The sequence below is a fragment of the Agelaius phoeniceus genome, chromosome 36 (assembly GCF_051311805.1).
Source record: "Agelaius phoeniceus isolate bAgePho1 chromosome 36, bAgePho1.hap1, whole genome shotgun sequence".
NCBI lineage: Eukaryota > Metazoa > Chordata > Aves > Passeriformes > Icteridae > Agelaius > Agelaius phoeniceus.
In genome coordinates, this window is record NC_135300.1 from 2,254,936 (window position 1) to 2,270,069 (window position 15,134).

The 15,134-nt window shown below is 43.3% G+C and overlaps 1 protein-coding gene across 1 annotated transcript in view; it reads right to left on the reverse strand.

The window, feature by feature from the left end:
• Positions 1-7,983: 7,983 nt before the first annotated feature.
• Positions 7,984-15,134, reverse strand: part of MCM7 (minichromosome maintenance complex component 7) — a gene marked incomplete at its 5' end in the record, with an annotated part of 39,418 nt that continues 32,267 nt past the window's right edge. Inside the window, 4 exon segments of the mRNA XM_077192902.1 lie at positions 7,984-8,224; positions 8,866-8,975; positions 10,986-11,145; positions 13,496-13,579. Coding sequence (XP_077049017.1) covers positions 8,020-8,224; positions 8,866-8,975; positions 10,986-11,145; positions 13,496-13,579 — 559 coding nt within the window.

The window sequence follows — 15,134 nt, forward strand, 5'->3', positions numbered from 1 at the left end:
AATGAGGGAGAAATGCCCCAAAAATGGAGGGGAAAATCCCAGAAAAGTTAAGGAAAATTCCCTCAAAATGAAAGGAAAATTCTACCAAAATTAAAGGGGAAATTGTCCAAAGTTGAAGGAAAATTCCCCAAAAATTGAAGGAAAATTTCCCAAAAATTGAAGGAAAATTTCCCCAAAATTGAAGGAAAATTCCCCAAAAATTGAAGGAAAATTTCCCCAAAAATTGAAGGAAAATTTCCCCAAAATTGAAGGAAAATTCCCAAAAATTGAAGGAAAATTTCCCAAAATTGAAGGAAAAATTCTCCAAAAATTGAAGGAAAAATTCTCCAAAAATTGAAGGAAAAATTCCCAAAATTGAAGGAAAATTCCAGCAAAATTTATGGAAAATTCCCTCAAAATTGAAAGACAATTCCCAAAAAATTGAAGGAAAATTCCCTCAAAATTTACGGAAAATTCCCTGCGTTTTTGGGTCAGTAAAGTTGAGTTTAAATGGAAAAAATTTGAATTTTTGTGGGTTTTTTTGAGGAGGATAAAGGGAGGGAAAGGGCTCCAGGAACCCCTTTAATTTAAAATTTAAATTAAAAAAGTAAAAATGCTTTAAAAATCGAAAATTAAAAATAAAAATTAAATAAAAACAAAATTTGAAAAATAAAAAATGCTTTAAAAATAGAAAAATTAGAAATAAAAATTAAATAAAAACAAAATCACTAAAATAAAAAAATGTCTTAAATATAGAAAAATTAAAAATAAAAATAAACAAAAAATAAAATTAAAAAAAATTGAAAATGCTTTAAAAATAGAAAAATTATACATAATAAATAAAAAACAAAATTAAAAAACCAAAATAAATGCTTTAAAAATAGAAAAATTAAAAATAAAAATGAAATAAAAAACAAAATTAAAAAATTTAAAAATGCTTAAAAAAAGGAAAATTAAAAATAAAAAGAAATAAAAACAAAATTAAAAAATAAAAAATGCTTTAACACTAGAAAAACTAAAACTAAAAAGAAATAAAAATAAAATTAAAAAAATTTTAAAAGTTTCAAATATAGAAAAAAAATGCTTCAAAAACAGAAAAATTTAAAAAAAGGTAAAAAAAATTTTAAAAATGCTTTAAAAATAGAAAAACTAAAAATAAAAATTAAATAAAAACAAAACTAAAAAAGAAAAAAATGTTTCAAATATAGAAAAACTAAAAAAAAAAAATAAAGAAATAAAAAATGCTTTAGAAATAGAAAAAATAAAAATAAAAATAAACCAAAATAAAAAAATGTTTAAAATTTAGAAAAATTAAAAATAAAAATAAATAAAAAAATTTAAAAAATAAATGCTTTAAAAATTGAAAAATTAAAAAAAAAGCTTCAAAAATATAAAAATAAAAAATGAAAATAAAAATAATAAAAAAAGCTTTAATATTAGGGTTAGGGTTAGGGTTAGAAAAATTAAAAATAAAAATCAAATAAAAAAATTTGAAAAATAAAAAAACTTTAAAAATTGAAAAAAAAAATTAAAAAAGCTTCAAAAATAGAAAAATTATTAATAAAAATAAATAAAAAATAAAATTGAAAAATAAAATAAAAAGCTTTAAAAATAGAAAAGTTAAAAATAAAAATAAATGAAAAATAAAATTGAAAAAACAAATGCTTTAAAAATAGAAAAATTAAAAAAAAATTGAATAAAAAAATGAAAACCTTTAAAAAGTAGAAAAATTAAAAAAAAAAAAATTAAATTTAAAAAATTAAAATAAAATAAAAAGCTTTAAAAAAAGAAAAATAAAAAATTAAATTAAATTAAAAAAATCTTTAAAAATAGAAAAATTAAAAAAAATTAAAACAATAAAAAATGCTTCAAAAATAGAAAAATTAAAAATAAAAATAAAAAAATAAAATAAAAAATACTTTAAAATTAGAAAAATTAAAAATAAAAATCAAATAAAAAATTTTAAAAAAACTTTAAAAATTGAAAAATAGAAATAAAAAACAAATAAAAATTTAAAAAAAGCTTTAAAATAGAAAAATTATTAATAAAAAGAATTGAAAAATAAAATAAAAAGCTTTAAAAATAGAAAAATTAAAAATAAAAATTTAAAAAAATATAATTAAAAAAATAAAAAAATGCTTTAAAATTCAAAAATAAAAAAAAAGTTAAATAATTTTTTTTAAAAAGCTTTAAAAATGGAAAAATTATTAATAAAAATAAATTTAAAAATTGAAAAATAAAATAAAAAGTTTTAAAAAATAAAACTTAAAAATAAAAATTAAAAAAAATTTAAAAAAAGATTTAAAAATGGAAAAACTAAAACTAAAAATAAATAAAAATATAATTAAAAAAATAAAAAATAATTTAAAATAGAAAAATAAAATTAAAATTAAATAAAAAATAAAATAAAAAATAAAATAAAAAGCTTTAAAAATAGAAAATTGAAAATAAAAATTAAATTAAAAACAAAATAAAAAATTAAAAAATGCTTTAAAAATAGAAAAATTTAAAAAAATAAAAAAATTAAAAATAAAAAAAATTAAAATAAAAATTAAATTAAAAACAAAATAAAAAGAAATTAAAAATGCTTTAAAAATAGAAAAATTTTAAAAAATAAAAAAATTAAAAAATAAAAAAATTAAAAATAAAATAAAAAGCTTTAAAAATAGAAAAATAAAAAAAAATTACCTAAAAATTAGAAAAAAAGCTTTAAAAATGGAAAAATTAAAAATAAAAGTTAAACAAAAAATAAAATTAAAAAAAATAAAAATGTTTCAAAAATAGAAAAATCAAAAATAAAAATAAAGAAAAAGTAAAATTAAAAAATAAAAAATGCTTTAAAATTGAAAAAACTAAAAATAAAAATCAAACAAAAAAAATAAAAACCTCGAAAAAGTAAAAAAATTAAAAATGAAAATGAAATGAAAACCTTTAAAAATAAAATAAAAAACGTTAAAAATCGAAAAATTAAAAATAAAAATAAAATAAAATAAAACAAAACAAAAAAAAAATTAATTAAAAATGAATGAAAAACAAAATTAAAAACGTAAAAGTGCCGGAAAATACCGGAAAAATTCCATTAAAGTCGGTGCCGTAAAGCGAAAGTGCCGGAAAATGGCGGCTGTCGTAAAAGCGGCCGTAAAATGGCGGCTGTCGTAAAATGGCGGCTGTCGTAAAATCGGCCGTAAAATGGCGGCTGTCGTAAACGGTGCCGTAAAGCGCGACTGTCGTAAAAGGTGCCGTAAAGCGCGACTGTCGTAAAAGGTGCCGTAAAGCGCGGATGTCGTAAAAGCGGCCGCAAAGCGCGACTGTCGCAAAAGGTGCCGTAAAGCGCGACTGTCGTAAAAGCGACCGTAAAGCGGGACTGTCGTAAAAGGTACCGTAAAGTGCGACTGTCGTAAAAGGTGCCGTAAAGCGCCACTGTCGTAAAAGCGGCCGTAAAGCGCGACTGTCGTAAACGGGGTCGTAAAGCAAAACTGTCGCAAAAGGTGCCGTAAAGCAAAACTGTCGTAAAAGCTGTCGTAAAGCGCGACTGTCGTAAAAGGTGCCGTAAAGTGCGGATGTCGCAAAATGTCGTAAAAGGTGCCGTAAAGCGCGACTGTCGCAAAACTGCCGTAAAGCGCGGATGTCGCAAAAGGTGCCGTAAAGCGTGAGTGTCGTAAAAGGTGTCGTAAAAGGTGCCGTAAAGCGTGACTGTCGCAAAAGGGGCCGTAAAGCGCAACTGTCGTAAACGGTGCCGTAAAGCGCGACTGTCGCAAAACTGTCGTAAAGCGCGACTGTCGTAAAAGCGGCCGTAAAGCGCCGATGTCGCAAAAGGGGCCGTAAATCGCGACTGTCGTAAAAGGCGCCGTAAAAGCGCGACTGCCGTAAAAACGTGACTGTCGTAAAAGGGGCCGCAAAACGCGACTGTCGCAAAAGGGGTCGTAAATCGCGACTGTCGTAAAAGCGGCTGTAAATCGCGACTGTCGTAAAATCGGCCGTAAATCGCGGCTGCCGTTCAGCCGCGTTTCCCAGAGACTTTTGAGACCCAGGTGTTTCAAGCCGTTTATTTGCATCTCCCGCCGGGCCGTGGCTGCCGCGGGGCCGCTCCCAGCCCCGCCGGGCGCCGCTCGAGCCGCGTTTGCCGCACGGGGGGGGCCCGCAGCCGCCGCCCCGCCCAGCTCCGCCCCTGCCGCGACTCCGCCCCCTCGCTTTCAACCGGACACGCCCCCCACGTGACTGCACAGCTCCGGTTCCCGCGGTCCCGCCCCACGCCTTCCGCCCCGCCCCCGGCCCCTCCCACCGCTCCCGCCATCCTCGAGGCCCCGCCCCCTCCTCCCCCCGCTGATCCCGCCGCTTTCCCCCCCCCCCCCCCGTTACCCGCGAGTGCGGCCGCTCCTGCCCCCCCACCCCCCCCCGCCCTTTGCGGACCCAGCGGGGCCGGTGCTGGCCCCGGTCCCGCCGCTGCTGCCGCGTCTTTGCCGTTCCCCGCGGCTCCCGGATCTGCGGTGCCGAGCGCGCCGGGCGCGGCCGCCCCCCCCCCTCCGGCGCCCCCTGCGCGCGTTGCCGCGGGAGCCCGGCACGGCCCCGCTTGCGCCGGGACCGCGGCGCCCCAGCCCGCCCGGCCGCCCCGTGCCGGCGCCGCGGCGTCTGCACCGGGATCTGCAGCCTCTGCCGCGCCTGCCGCCGCTCCAGCGCTGCCTCTGCCGCGCCTGCCGCCGCTCCAGCGCAGCCTTTGCCGCGCCTGCCGCCGCTCCAGCGCCGCCTCTGCCGCCCCTGCCGCCGCTCCAGCGCAGCCTCCCCTCAGCGCCGCCCCTGCCCGCCGGGCCGGCAGCCACCGCAGCCCCCAGCGGCCGCACGCCGCGGCCCCTCCGCCGCCCCTCCCGCCACCCCGGGATCATCTCCCGCTGACGACGCCGCCCCGCCGCCGCCCGCGGCCGCTTCCCCGCTCCTGCCGCCGCCGCTGCATGGCGGGGGCCGAGCCGCGCCTTCCCCACCGCGCCCCCCGCTTCAGAGCTGCCGGATGGCGCGGCCCCGCCGCCTCCTGCAACCGCGGCCGTCCCGGCGTTCCCTTCCACGGCCGCGGCCGCAGCCCCGTTCCCGTTTTCCCGCGGCTCCGCCGCCTCCCGCACCCCCCGGCCCGCCCGTCCGCCATGATGGCTGTGCCCGCGTTGCCATAGTAACGCGAACCACGCATGCGCGGTTGCTACAAGCGCCGCACCAGCGATATCACTCCGCGCCTCATCCAATCACGGCGCTGCTTCCGGGATCTGCCGCGCGCATGCGCAGTTGTTACAAGAACGGCAGCGGCAATATCCCTCCGCGCCGCCGCTTCCGGGATCTGCCGCGCGCATGCGCAGTTCCATCTCCCGGAAGCCCCCCCCCCCCCCCCCCCCAAAAAAGGGAATTTTAGGGGTGAAATTTGGGGCGTTTTGGGTCAAAGGGGGAAGGAGAACAAAGAAAGAATCCACAACTGTGAAATGTTTTTATTTATTGATAAAAATCCATTTATTGCTACAAAAATAAAAGCACAGAAAAAAAAACACGGGGGGGATTTTGGGGTCCCTGCTTCCACTTTTGGGGGATTTTTGCCATTTTTGCCCAAGGTTTTGAGGATTTTCCCCCAAACTTTTGGAGTGGGGGGATCCGGGTGAGTTTTGGGGTCACCTGCGGCTTCTTGAGCCCCCAAAATTCGCATTTTTTGGGCTTCCTGCCTGGAATTTTTGCCCTTTTTTGGTGGAATTTTTCACCGAATTTTCTCCTTTTTTTGGGCAGAATTTTCTCCTTTTTTCACCAAATTTTCTCCGTTTTTCACCAAATTTTCTCCCTTTCTTTGGCAGAATTTTCTCTGTTTTTCACCAAATTCTCTCCCTCTTTTGGGCAGAATTTCCTGTGTTTTTCACTGAATTTTCTCCCTATTTTGGGCAGAATTTTCTCAGTTTTTGGCAGAATTTTCTCCTTTTTTCACTGAATTTTCTCCATTTTCCACCAAATTTTCTCCCTTTTCCACCAAATTTTCTCCCTTTTTTTGGCAGAAATTTCTCCATTTTTCACCGAATTTTCTCCCTTTTTTGGGGGCAAAATTCTCTCCTTTTTCCACCGAATTTTCTCCATTTTCCACCGAATTTTCTCCCTTTTTTTTGGCAAAATTCTCTCCTTTCTCCACCGAATTTCCTGCATTTTCCACCAAATTTTCACCGAATTTTCTGCGGTTTCCACCGAATTTTCTCCCTTTTTTTGGCAAAAATCTCTCCATTTTTCACTGAATTTTCTCAATCTTTCACCGAATTTTCTCCCTGTTTTTTGGGGAAAATTCTCTCCTTTTTTCACCAAATTTCCTCCATTTTCCACCGAATTTTCTCCCTTTGTTTTTGGCAAAATTTTCTCCATTTTTCACCGATTTTTCTCCATTTTCCCCCGAATTTCCTGCATTTTTCACTGAATTTTCTCCCTTTTTTTGGGGCAAAATTCTCTCAATTTTTCACCGAATTTCCTCCTTTTTTTTTTTGGCAAAATTTTCTCCATTTTTTACTGAATTTCCTGCATTTTTCACTGAATTTTCTCCCTTTTTTTGGGATAATTTTCTCCTTTTTCCACCGAATTGTCTCCATTTTTCACCGAATTTCCTGTGTTTTTCACCGAATTTTCTCCATTTTTCACCAAATTTTCTCCCTTTTTTTGGGATAATTTTCTCCATTTTTAACCAAATTTTCTCCCTTTTTGTGGCAGAATTTTCTCCTTTTTCCACCGAATTTTCTCCATTTTTCCACCAAATTTTCTCCATTTTCCCCCGAATTTCCTCCCTTTTTTTGCAGAAATTTCTCCATTTTTAACCGAATTTTCTCCATTTTTCCACTGAATTTTCTGCGGTTTCCACCGAATTTTCTCCCTTTTTTGGGCAGAATTTTCTCCTTTCTCCACCGAATTTCCTGCATTTTCCACCAAATTTTCACCGAATTTTCTGCGGTTTCCACCGAATTTTCTCCCTTTTTTTGGCAAAATTCTCTCCATTTTTCACTGAATTTTCTCAATCTTTCAGCGAATTTTCTCCCTTTTTTTTGGGGAAAATTCTCTCCTTTTTTCACCAAATTTCCTCCATTTTCCACCGAATTTTCTCCCTTTGTTTTTGGCAAAATTTTCTCCATTTTTCACCGATTTTTCTCCATTTTCCCCCGAATTTTCTCCATTTTCCCCGAATTTTCTCCATTTTTCCACCAAATTTTCACCGAATTTCCTGCGTTTTCCAACAAATTTTCTCCTTTTTCCACTGAATTTTCTCCATTTTCCACCAAATTTTCTCCCTTTTTTTGGCAGAAATTTCTCCATTTTTAACCGAATTTTCTCCATTTTCCCACCAAATTTCCTGCATTTTTCCACCAAATTTTCTCAGTTTTTGACAGAAATTTCTCCTTTTTCCACCGAATTTTCTCCATTTCCCCCCGAATTTCCTCCCTTTTTTTGGCAGAATTTTCTCCTTTTTCCACCGAATTTTCTCACTTTTTTTGGGCAAAATTTTCTCCATTTTCCACCGAATTTCCTGCATTTTCCACCAAATTTTCACCGAATTTCCTGTGTTTTCCACCGAATTTCCTGTGTTTTTCACCGAATTTTCTCACTTTTTTGGGGGCAAAATTCTCTCCTTTTTTCACCAAATGTTCTCAATCTTTCACCGAATTTTCTCCCTTTTTTTTGAGGAAAATTCTCTCCTTTTTTCACCAAATTTCCTCCATTTTCCACCGAATTTTCTGCCTTTTTTTGGGGCAAAATTTTCTCCATTTTCCACTGAATTTCCTGCATTTTCCACCAAATTTTCACCGAATTTCCGGCGTTTTTCACCAAATTTCCTCCATTTTCCACCGAATTTTCTCCCTTTGTTTTTGGGCAAAATTCTCTCCATTTTTCACCGATTTTTCTCCTTTTTCCCCCGAATTTCCTCCCTTTTTTTGGCAGTATTTTCTCCATTTTTAACCAAATTTTCTCCATTTTTCACCGAATTTTCTCCCCTTTTTTTGGCAGTATTTTCCCCCCAAATTCCCTGATTTTTTCCCCCCTTTTTGTGTGTCAGACGAAGGTGACGCGGCTGCGGCCGGGGTTCACCTGCAGCACGTTCAGCCCCTCGTACTCGGCCAGGGCCGCGCTCACCTGGCCGGGGGTGAACCCGCGCGCCCCCAGCGCCTCCAGGGCCCGGCCCAGCGGCACCGAGCGGCCCCCGGGCCCCGCCAGCTCCCGCAGAACCCCGAAAATGGCCTCGGACGGCCGGGGACACCTAAAGGGGGACAGGAGAGGGGAGAAATGAGAAAAAATCCCAAAAAAATCCCAAAAATCCCAAAAAAAATCCCCCCAAAAAACCCCCAAAAATCCCAAAAAACCCTGGAAAAATGCCCAAAATGGCCTCGGATGGGCGGGGACACCTAAAGGGGAACAGGGGAGAATTAACAAAAATAAACCCAAAAAAATCCCAAAAAAAAATCCCAAAAAAATCCCAAGATTTACCCCAAAATCCCAGAATTTTCACCCAGAACCGTGGGATTTTCACTCAGAATTTTCACCCCAAATCCCAGAATTTTCACCCAAAATCCCAGGATTTTCACCCAAAATCCCAGAATTTTCACCCAGAATCCCAGGATTTTCACCCAAAATCCCAGGATTTTCACCCAGAATTTTCACCCAAAATCCCAGGATTTTCACCCCAAATCCCAGAATTTTCACTCAAAATCCCAGAATTTCCACCCCGAATCCCAGAATTTTCACCGAAATCCCAGGATTTTCACCCAGGATCGCAGGATTTTCACCCAGGATTTTCACCCCAAATGCCGGAATTTTCACCCCAAATCCCAGAATTTTCACCCAAAACCCCAGAATTTTCCCCAAAATCCCAGGATTTTGCCCCAAATTCGGGGTTTGTACCTGGGGGAGGCCTCGGGGTCCCCCCTGAGCGAGTCCCGGGCGGCCTCGAGCAGCCTCAGGGCCTCGCTGACGTCGTCCTTCTCCACCACGGCCCCCAGGCGCAGCCGGGCCTGAGGAAACGGCCCAGAATCACCCAAAATCCACACAAAATCCACCCAAAATCAGCACAGAATCCACCCAAAATCAGCACCAAAATCAGCACAGAATCGACCCAAAATCAACCCAAAATCAGCACCAAAATCACCCAAAATCGCCCCAAAATCAGCACCAAAATCAGCACAGAAATACCCCAAAATCAGCACCAAAATCACCCAAAATCGACCCAAAATCAGCACCAAAATCACCCCAAAACCAGCACAGAAATGACCCCAAAACCAGCACAGAAATGACCCAAAATTGACCCAAAACCAGCACCAAAACCAGCACAGAAATGACCCAAAATCAACCCAAAATCGACCCAAAGTCACCCCAAAACCAGCATAGAAATACCCCAAAATCAGCACCAAAATCAGCACAGAAATCCCCCAAAATCAGCCCAAAACCAGCACAGGAATACCCCAGAATCACCCCAAAACCAGCACAGAAACCAGCACAGAAACGGCCCAAAATCAACTAAAATCACCCAAAATCGCCCCAAAACCAGCACAGAAATGCCCCAAAATCAACCCAAAATCGACCCAAAACCAGCACCAAAATCACCCCAAAACCAGAACAGGAACGGCCCAAAATCACCCAAAATCAGCACCAAAATCAGCACAGAAATACCCCAAAATCAGCCCAAAACCAGCACAGAAATGACCCAAAATTACCCCAAAATCACCCCAAAACCAGTGCTAAAACCAGCACAAAAATGACCCAAAACCCTCCCAAAATCACCCCAAAATCCTGCCCACAAAAAACCCCATATTACCCCAAAACCAGCCCCAAATCATCCCAAAATTCCTCCCAAAATCAGCCCCAAATCACCCAAAATTCCCCCAAAATCAGCCCCAAATCACCCAAAATTCCCCAAAATCCTGCCCCAAAATCACCGAAAAATCAACCCCCAAAAACCCCAAAATTCACCCCAAAATCTGAGGGTGGCCAGCAGGGTCCTGGCAGGGGTGTAGAGAACCCCTGAGCACTGGGGCACTGATAGCACTGGCCTGTACTGGTTTGTACTGGTCCATACTGGTTTGTACTGGTTTATACTGGTTTATACTGGTCTGTACTGGTCCATACTGGTCCATACTGGTTTTTACTGGTCCATACTGGTCCATACCAGCGCCGTGGCCAGCCTGAGGATGGCCAGCAGGGTCCTGGCAGAGGTGTAGAGAACCCCTGACCCCTGTGTAACACAGACCCATGGGCTCAGTGCTGACCCATACTGGTCTGTACTGGTTTGTACTGGTCCATACTGGTTTATACTGGTTTAAACTGGTCCATACCAGCGCCGTGGCCAGCCTGAGGATGGCCAGCAGGGTCCTGGCAGAGGTGTAGAGAACCCCTGACCATTGGGCTATGGGCTCAGTGCTGGTCACTGCTGACCCATACTGGTTTGTACTGGTTTGTACTGGTCCATACTGGTTTATACTGGTTTTTACTGGTCCGTACCAGTGCCGTGGCCAGCCTGAGGATGGCCAGCAGGGTCCTGGCAGGGGTGTAGAGAACCCCTGACCATTGGCCTATGGGCTCAGTGCTGGTCAGTGCTGACCTGTACTGGTTTGTACTGGTCCATACTGGTCCATACTGGTTTATACTGGTTTATACTGGTCCGTACCAGTGCCGTGGCCAGCCTGAGGATGGCCAGCAGGGTCCTGGCAGAGGTGTAGAGAACCCCTGACCCCTGTGTAACACAGACCCATGGGCTCAGTGCTGGTCAGTGCTGACCCATACTGGTCTGTACTGGTCCATACTGGTTTATACTGGTTTATACTGGCCCGTACCAGTGCCGTGGCCAGCCTGAGGATGGCCAGCAGGGTCCTGGCAGAGGTGTAGAGAACCCCTGACCCCTGTGTAACACAGACCCATGGGCTCAGTACCGGTCACTGGTGACCCATACTGGTTTGTACTGGTCTGTACTGGTTTATACTGGTTTATACTGGTCCATACTGGTTTATACTGGTTTATACTGGCCGTACCAGTGCCGTGGCCAGCCTGAGGATGGCCAGCAGGGTCCTGGCAGAGGTGTAGAGGCCATCCCGGCTCTCCCGGCGCAGCTCCACGTACGCGGCCGTGATGAACTCGGCCAAGGCCTCCGGGAGCCGCGGGCAGCGGCGGCGGCAGCAGGACAGGTAACGCCTGGGAATGGGGGGAAAAACGGGGATTTTGGGAAAAATGGGAAAAATGAAATTATGGAAATTATTGGGATTATTGAGATTATTGGGATTATGGAGATTATTGGAATTATTGCAATGATTTCCCTCTGGGACCTGTGGGGAGTGGCGGCGGCAGCAGGACAGGTAACGCCTGGAAATGGGGGGAAAAACCGGGATTTTGGGAAAAATGGGGAAAATGGGAATTATGGAAATTATTGGGAGTGTGGGAATTATTGGGATTATTGTAATGATTTCCCTCTGGGACCTGTGGGGAGTGGCAGTGGCACCAGGACAGGTAACGCCTGGAAATGGGGGGAAAAACGGGGATTTTGGGAAAAATGGGGAAAATTGGAATTATTGGAATTATTGGGAGTGTGGGAATTGTGGGAATTATTGAAATTATGGGAATTATTGGAATTATTGCAATGATTTCCATCCAGGACCTGCAGGCAGAGGTGGAGGCACCAGGACAGGTAACGCCTGGAAATGGGGGAAAAACCGGGATTTTGGGGTAATTTTGGGGTGGATTTTGGGGTGGAACAGGGGAATTTGGGGGTGAATTTGAGGATGAATTTTGGGGTGAATTTTGGGATGAATTTGGGGTGGAATGGGTGAATTTTGGGGTGAGTTTTGGGGTAATTTTGGGGTGGATTTTGAGGTGAATTTTGGGGTAATTTTAGGGTGAATTTTGGGGTGAATTTTGGGGTGATTTTGGGGTGGATTTTGGGGCTGAATTGTGAATTTTGGGGTGGATTTTGGGGTGGATTTTCAGGTGAATTTTGGGGTGAATTTGGGGGTGAATTTTGGGGTGGAACAGGTGAATTTTGGGGTGAATTTTGGAGAGGAACAGTTGAATTCTGGGGTGAATTCTGGGGTGGATTTTGGGGTGGAACCGGTGGATTTTGGGGTGAATTTTGGGGTGGAAAAGGGGAATTTTGGGGTGAACTTTGGGGGAATTTTGGGGTGAATTTTGGGGTGAATTTGGGGCGGAACAGTTGAATTCTGGGGTAGATTTTGGGGTGAATTTTAGGGTGAATCTTGGTGTGGAACAGGTGAATTTGGGGGTGGATTTCGGGGTAAATTTGGGGTCAATTTGGGGTGAATTTTGGGTTGGATTTGAGGTGGAACAGGTGAATTTTGGGGCAATTTTGGGGTGGATTTTGGGGTGAATTTTGGGGTGAATTTTGGGGTGGATTTTGGGGTGGAACAGTTGAATTCTGGGGTAATTTTGGGGTGAATTCTGGGGTGAATTTTGGGGTGAATTCTGGGGTGAATTTTGGGGTGGAAGAGGTGAATTTGGGGGTGAATTTTGGGGTAAATTTGGGGTAATTTTAGGGTGGAACAGGTGAATTTTGGGGTGAGTTTCGGGGTAATTTTGGGGTGAATTTTGGTGTGAATTTTGGGGGTGGAAAAGGGGAATTTTGGGGTGAATTTTGGGGTAAGTTTTGGGGTGGAACAGGAGAATTTTGGGGTGAATTTTGGGGTGATTTTGGGGTGGATTTTGGGGTAATTTTGGGGGTGAATTGTGAATTTTGGGGTGGATTTTGGGGTGGATTTTCAGGTGAATTTAAGGTGGAACAGGTGAATTTGGGGGTGAATTTTGGTGTCGAACAGGAGAATTTTGGGGTGGATTTTGGGGTGGATTTTGGGGTGGATTTTGGGGTGAATTTAAGGTGGAACAGGTGAATTTGGGGGTGAATTTTGGGGTAATTTTGGGGGTGAATTGTGAATTTTGGGGTGAGTTTTGGGGTGAATTTTGGGGTAATTTCGGAGTGGATTTTGGTGTGAATTTTGGGGTGATTTTGGGGTTAATTTGGGGTAATTTTGGGGTGGAACAAGTGAATTTGGGGGTGGAACAGATGAATTTTGGGGTGAATTTTGGGGTGAATTTTGGGGTGGAACAGGCGAATTTTGGGGTGGATTTTGGGGTGAATTTTGGGGTGGAACAGGCGAATTTTGGGGTGAACTTTGGGGTGAATTCTGGGGTGAATTTTGGGGTGGAACAGGAGAATTTTGGGGTGAATTTTGGGGTAAGTTTTGGGGTGAATTCTGGGGCGGAAAAGGGGAATTTTGGGGTAATTTTGGGGTGGATTCTGGGGTGAAAAAGGGGAATTTTGGGGTGAATTTTGGGGTGAATTTGGGGTGGATTTTGAGGTGAATTTTGGGGTAATTTTAGGGTGAATTTTGGGTGAATTTTGGGGTGAATTCTGGGGTGGAACAGGAGAATTTTGGGGTAATTTTGGGGTGATTTTGGGGTAATTTTGGGGTGAGTTTGGGATGAATTTTGGGGTGAATTTTGGGGTGAAAAAGGGGAATTTTGGGGCTGCACCAACCTCATGAGTTTCATGTCCAGGGGCTGGAAGGCGCTGGGCGGCTCCCGGCAGTGCTGGTGCACGTAGGTGATGTGCTGGGCCAGCCTGGATTGGGGCAAAAAACGCAGAAATTGGGAAAATTGAGAATTCTGGGAACGGGGGGTCCCTCCCAGTATGGCCCAGTTTGGCCCAGTTCGTCCCAGTGGAACCAAGAGGGGGTTGGGGGGTTTGTGCCGGGCCAGGCTGGATTGGGGTGAAAAACAGCAAAATTGGGAAAATTGAGAATTCTGGCATTGGGGGGTCCCTCCCAGTATGGCCCAGTTCATCCCAGTTCATCCCAGTTTGGCCCAGTTTGTCCCAATTCATCCCAGTGGAACCAAGAGGGGGTTGGGGGGATTTGTGCTGGGCCAGCCTGGATTGGGGTGAAAAATGCAGAAATTGGGAAAATTGAGAATTCTGGCATTGGGGGGTCCCTCCCAGTTCGTCCCAGTTTGTCCCAGTTCGTCCCAGTTTGTCCCAGTTCATCCCAGTTCATCCCAGTTCATCCCAGTGGAACCAAGAGGGGGTTGGGGGATTTGTGCCGGGCCAGGCTGGATTGGGGGGAAAAACGCAGAAATTGGGAAAAGTCGGGAGGAAATCGGGGAATTCTGGGGGGTTTGGGGTCTCTCCAACCCAACCCAACCCAACCCAACCCAACCCAACCCAACCCAACCCAACTCAACCCAACCCAACCCAACCCAAAGACTCCGCCATTGACCCAAAGATGCCTCCATTGACCCCAACCCAACCCAACCCAACCCAACTCAAAGACTCCTCCATTGACCCGAAGTCTCTTCCATTGACACCAAACTCAACCCAACTCAAACCAGAGACTCTTCCATTGATGCCAAACTCAACCCAAGGACCCCTCCATTGACCCCAACCCAACCCAACCCAACCCAACCCAACAACTCCTCCATTGACCTATAGACTCCTCCATTGACCCCAAACCCAACTCAACCCAAGCCTCTCCCATTGACCCCAAGACTCCTCCATGGTTACCAAACCCAACCCAACCCAACTCAACCCAAAGACTCCTCCATTGACCCCAAACCCAACCCAACCCAACGCCTCTCCCATTGACTTCAAGCCCCTCCCATTGACCCCAACCCAACTCAAGGACTCCTCCATTAATCTCAACACTCTCCCACTGGTTCCAAACTCAACCCAAAGCCTCTCCCATTGACCCCAAGCCTCTCCCATTGGTTGCAAACTCAACCCAAAGGTTCTTCCATGGGTCCCAAACCCAACTCAACCCAAAGGCTCTTCCATGGATCCCAAACTCAACCCATCTCAAACCAATGATTCTCCCATTCACCCCAAGCCTCTTCCATTGACCCAAACCCAACCCAACCCAACCCAAGCCTCTCCCATTGACCCAAGGACTCCTCCATTGACCCAAACCCAACCCAACCCAACGACTCCTCCAATGACCTAAACCCAACCTAAACCCAACCCAAAGACTCCCAGTGACCCAAAGACTCCTCCACTGAACATAACCCAACCCAACCCAAAGCCTCTCCCATTGACCCCAAGCCCTCTCCCATTGACCCAAACCCAAACCTAACTCAACCCAAAGACTCCTCCATTGACCCCAACACTCTCCCATTGACCCCAACGC